A 4780-nucleotide genomic window follows, 5' to 3' on the forward strand; every position below is an offset into this window, starting at 1 on the left:
GGGGGATGATGTAATTAGGGCAAACGCGAGGGGAGGTGGATGTAAATTTCCCTTATTATTATTATTAATAGTAGTAGTAGTATTAGTATTTAATTTTTCTAAAACGTAAAGGGTTCTCTCTCTCTCTCTCTCTCTCTCTCTCTCTCTCTCTCTCTCTCTCTCTCTCAGTTTTTCCCTATTCATTTATTTTATTTTTAAAATCCAAATTTGATTTGAAGAGAAGTTACACATGCACACTTCCTCACTCTTTTCTTTTTTTCCTCTTCCTCTCAATTTCCTTCTCTTTCTCTCTTCATTATCTATGTTCTCTAGTCTTTGAATCTCTCCCATTAAATATAAACCCTGAATCAAAAATTGGGAAGAAGCTTACCTTTAAGACACAACCTCTTCTGGTTGGGCCCTTCACTTCTCCTTGCTCCTAGCTTCAAGTCTTCTTAATCTTCAATTCCAACCCTCAAATCCCTTCACAAACCCCTAAAATCACCGTTCTTATCTATTTTTCTCCAACCCTCTCAAGTTCTTCAAGTATTCTCCAAGACAAGAAAGGGAGAATACTCTACCCCCCCCCCCCTTCTCTCCTCTTCTTTCTCACTTTTTCTCACCCTTGTCTCTTCTTTTTTAAGCACTCTCAACTGATTAGACTATTGGGTAGTAGTCATTACTGTGAGAGTTTTTTTTTTTTTAATAGGAAATGAAAGTTAAGAAACAGAGCTTTCACATACATTGAAAACTTACCGCCCCAGATGTGAAACTAAATTTTGTTGTTAAAAATGAAATTCAAGAAAAGTTAAGACTCACCTTCTCCCCTCGTTGGTTTGTCTTCAATAATAATAATGGAGAAGAAGCCAAATGATACATTCATCTAATTAATGACTATTGAATGCAATTGATGAAAATAGGACAAATGGAAGATATGAGAAGAGAGGGTTTATGCCATGATCGACAATAATCCTGACCTCATTCAACACATTTAACACACATCATACACATGCATATATAATATATACACAACATATACTATGATATACCCATCCCACCATGCTATATTAATTGTCTACGTCTTATTTTTTATCATTAGAGTGTACAAATTTTGGAGTATTAAAAGGGGTAGTGGTGGCTTCACAGAAAGGGTGGGCCACCGGGGATGAGAATGGGGACAATTACGTGATGGGATAGCCGATTTGTGGTGACAGGTTTAACCAGTCAGAGGGGTAAAATGGGACTTTAAAACAGAAAGGAAGAAGGAAAAGATAAATATCAAACTGTGGGGACTATCGGACAAAAATTTAGGGCAGGGGAGTTTTATAAATAGGTGTTAGTAGTTGACCCTTGTACCAAAAAAAATAAAGAAAACTTTAGTTAAGAGACTTGTACCAAAAAAATAGCATTTCTCAACCTGAAACTTTAGTTGAGAGACTTGTACCAAAAAAAGAAAAAAACAAACTTTAGTAAGAGACCATAAATGACAAGCTCATATTTTGACTAAGACCGTCTTCTATACCATGACGAAATCAATGACTATATTTATATGAAGAAAATGTTCCTTTTTATGTGAGATCATTCATGACCTATCATTTCACAAATCCTTTTTTTTTTTTCTCTTTTTTTAGTGATAGAAAGCAGAAACTTTCATTTAGCGAATAAACCGTTCAGCATTTTGAAAATGATCTTTAACATAAGGATGTGAATTTATAATCGAAATCATTTATTAAAACTGAACTGATTCGTTTATATCAAAATTATAAAATTATTTAGTAAATGGTATGTTTATGATTTCAAGTTTTAGATCGATTAACTAAACGGATCGGATTGATTTTAACTATGAAATTCGTTGGTTTCAAACCAAATTAAAAACCATTTAAATCGATCCGATTAATCCGTTTAACAATTAAATAAAGCAGGGGCAGTAATCCGTATAACAATTAACAATTAAATTAAGTGTCCATCCTGCTTTGGTATAATTTATTACAATTCAGTTCAAATTTAAACTTTAGATCATGAACTTGTAATCTATATATGTTACTATTTGTTATCACAGATAGGGTGTTTTAGCTGAATCACCCGTCATTTTAATATTTTATGCTGTAGAAGGCTGGATTTAGATGTTGTATAATATTAATTCTTTATGTTTGAGAATGACCATGCAAAAAAATAGCACTAGATTATCAAATTAAGACATACCATCGTTAATATAGAATCTCTTATTTGTAGTTGTCAATTATTTTTAGATAAGCTTATGATCTTTAGTTTAAAGATGGTTGCAAGTTATAACAAATCGATTGTGAACCGTTTTATAAACTGTATGGAATAAACCGAAATTGAAACCATTTAAAATCGTGAAATTTATACCGTTTAGAAACCGTATAAACCGAAAGCCTTTACTATAAACAGTCACGGTTTCAGAAAATGGAATCGTTTAGTAAATTATATGAATATAATTTTAATCAAATAAATATGAATCAAATTGAACCGATCCATACCATTTAAATCGAAACCAAACTAATTAACACCCATAGTCTAACATAACCATTAGAATGAACACATCATAAAAAACATTAAAAAACGAATAACCCAACAAAATCAAAACCTTCAAAGAAACAGCTGCGAAGGCCTTTCAACCTTGTTAAAGAACACTCGAAAAATGTCGTTATCCATTTCTTTTGCCCTCGTTTTAATACATTGCGTGAGCTGCACGTTTCTTTTTTTTTTTCCCGGTAAGGAGTGAGCTGCACGTTTCAACAATATTTATTTGTCTTTCACACTACCTAGTTCTTACACGTTCTTACTCCCTTAGCTCTCTGTTTGCTCTGTTCTTTAATGTATTTGCACTCCTCATAGATTCAGAACTGATCTGAAGAGAAAATGAAAGACACCATAGTTCTGTATCCAGTTCCGGCCCTGAATCACCTTGTCTCCATGGTTGAGCTGGGGAAGCTAATCATCCACCACTACAACCACCGCTTCTCACTCACAGTCCTCCTCGGCTCCGGCGACTCGGCCGTCGATTCTTACATCGATCACGTCTCTCAAACAGACCCTTCAATCGTTTTCCACCCCTTCCCTGCTCTTCCCAACACTGAATCTTCATCCCCCACCACCATCTTCCAAACCATCCGCCGCAACAATCCGAACCTCCTCCATACCCTCCAAACTATCTCCAACACTTCCTCCATTGCAGCCTTTGTGATCGATTTCTTCTGCAACCCCGCCTTCCCTATTGCTGCAGAACTAAACATCCCTCTTTACTTCTATGTGCCGAGCGGTGCCTCTGGTCTCTCCGTCTTCCTTTACCTCCCGACGATTCATAACCAGACTGACAAGAGCCTCAGGGAGCTTGGCAATATTATTCTCGACATCCCGGGCTTGCCCCCAATTCGCGCTGCACAGATGCCTGAGATCTTACATGATCGGAACAATGAGTTCTACGATGAGTTATTGGATATGTCAATCAATTTCACCAAATCAAGGGGCATTATATCAAACACCTTTCAAGCACTAGAGCCAAGAGTAATCGAGGCGGTCGAAGAACAAACGTCCGCATTTTTCTGTATCGGACCATTAGTTGTAGAACCCAGAGATCAATCCAGTGAGTCCGATTGCTTGCGGTGGCTTGATGCGCAACCGAGTCGAAGCGTTGTTTTCTTAAGCTTTGGAAGCCGCGGGGTTTTCCCGGCGAAGCAGATTTCAGAGATCGCCGAGGGGCTTGAGAGGAGTGGCCAGAGGTTCTTGTGGGTGGTGCGAAGTCCTCCAACGGATAGTGGCAAACGGTCTTCGCTATCGGCCACGGATGATTTCGATCTTGACGCTGTGATGCCGGAGGGGTTTCTTGATCGGACCAGAGACAAGGGACAGGTGGTGAAGTCGTGGGCGCCGCAGGTAGAGGTGCTGAGTCGGGAATCGGTGGGTGGATTTGTGACACATTGTGGGTGGAACTCGGTTTTGGAAGCTGTGTGCGCTGGGGTGCCCATGCTGGCTTGGCCACTCTATGCGGAGCAGGAAGTGAATAAGGAGGTTTTGGTGGAGGATATGAAGTTGGCGACGCCAATGGAGGCGGCGGAGGACGGAATTGTGGTTGCTGCCGAGGTTGAGAAGCGAGTCAAAGCGCTGATTGACTCGGATGAGGGGGCAGAGATGAGAGAACGAAGTAGGGAGATCAGAGAGAAGGCCTTAGCTGCGTGGGCTGAAGGCGGGTCGTCAAAGACTGCCTTTACCAATTTGGCCAAATCATGGGAGCGAAGTTAACAAGTCCATCGTTTCATCCGTGTCAAACTGATTCATCCCTCATCTCGTCATCTCAACAAGCCATTGCGCACCATAATAAAGACTCTTTTTCCACATTATAAAGGTTTTTTTTGGCAGCTCAATAAAGACACTCGTTTTTCAGAAATAATCGAGGCTGTTTTGTTTTCTTTAAAAGGTGATCCAGAAATTCTATAAAAGAAAAAAAAATCTATTTAAAAATTTTAATTGTTAATTTAGGCTCTGTTTGTTTCGGCATGGAAAATTTTCCATGTAAGAATTTACGGTAAAATCAGATTTTTCAAATTTATTTTTTAGGAAAATTTTACGAGGACCCATGCATTTCCCAGAAAAGTCTATGACAAATTTTACTTCCAATTTGTTTATAAAATAATCCTAGTAAATCTATCGGGCTTTGCTAGACACATTTGCTCACTCGCTTCTAACTTAGCAATCGAGAGTCTTCGTTCCTAGCTCTGCAACTGAGAACGAGAGCTCAATCATTCCTTCAATCTCAAATCTACTACATTCTCAACAATAT

The 4780-nt window shown here is 38.5% G+C and overlaps 1 protein-coding gene across 1 annotated transcript; it reads left to right on the top strand.

Moving 5' to 3' along the window:
• The first annotated feature begins 2767 nt into the window (after positions 1-2767).
• LOC122059293 (UDP-glycosyltransferase 88F4-like) lies at positions 2768-4474 on the top strand. The gene has a single exon (XM_042622001.1). The coding sequence runs from the start codon at positions 2863-2865 to the stop codon at positions 4240-4242; it is 1380 nt and encodes a 459-aa protein (XP_042477935.1). The 5' UTR covers positions 2768-2862; the 3' UTR covers positions 4243-4474.
• The last annotated feature ends 306 nt before the right edge of the window (positions 4475-4780 follow it).

The sequence above is a fragment of the Macadamia integrifolia genome, chromosome 13, assembly GCF_013358625.1.
Source record: "Macadamia integrifolia cultivar HAES 741 chromosome 13, SCU_Mint_v3, whole genome shotgun sequence".
Lineage (NCBI taxonomy): Eukaryota > Viridiplantae > Streptophyta > Magnoliopsida > Proteales > Proteaceae > Macadamia > Macadamia integrifolia.

What these genes read in the sequence shown, in the direction of transcription:
- LOC122059293 (XM_042622001.1), top strand. Translation starts at nt 2,863, where the DNA reads ATGAAAGACACCATAGTTCTGTATCCAGTTCCGGCCCTGAATCACCTT.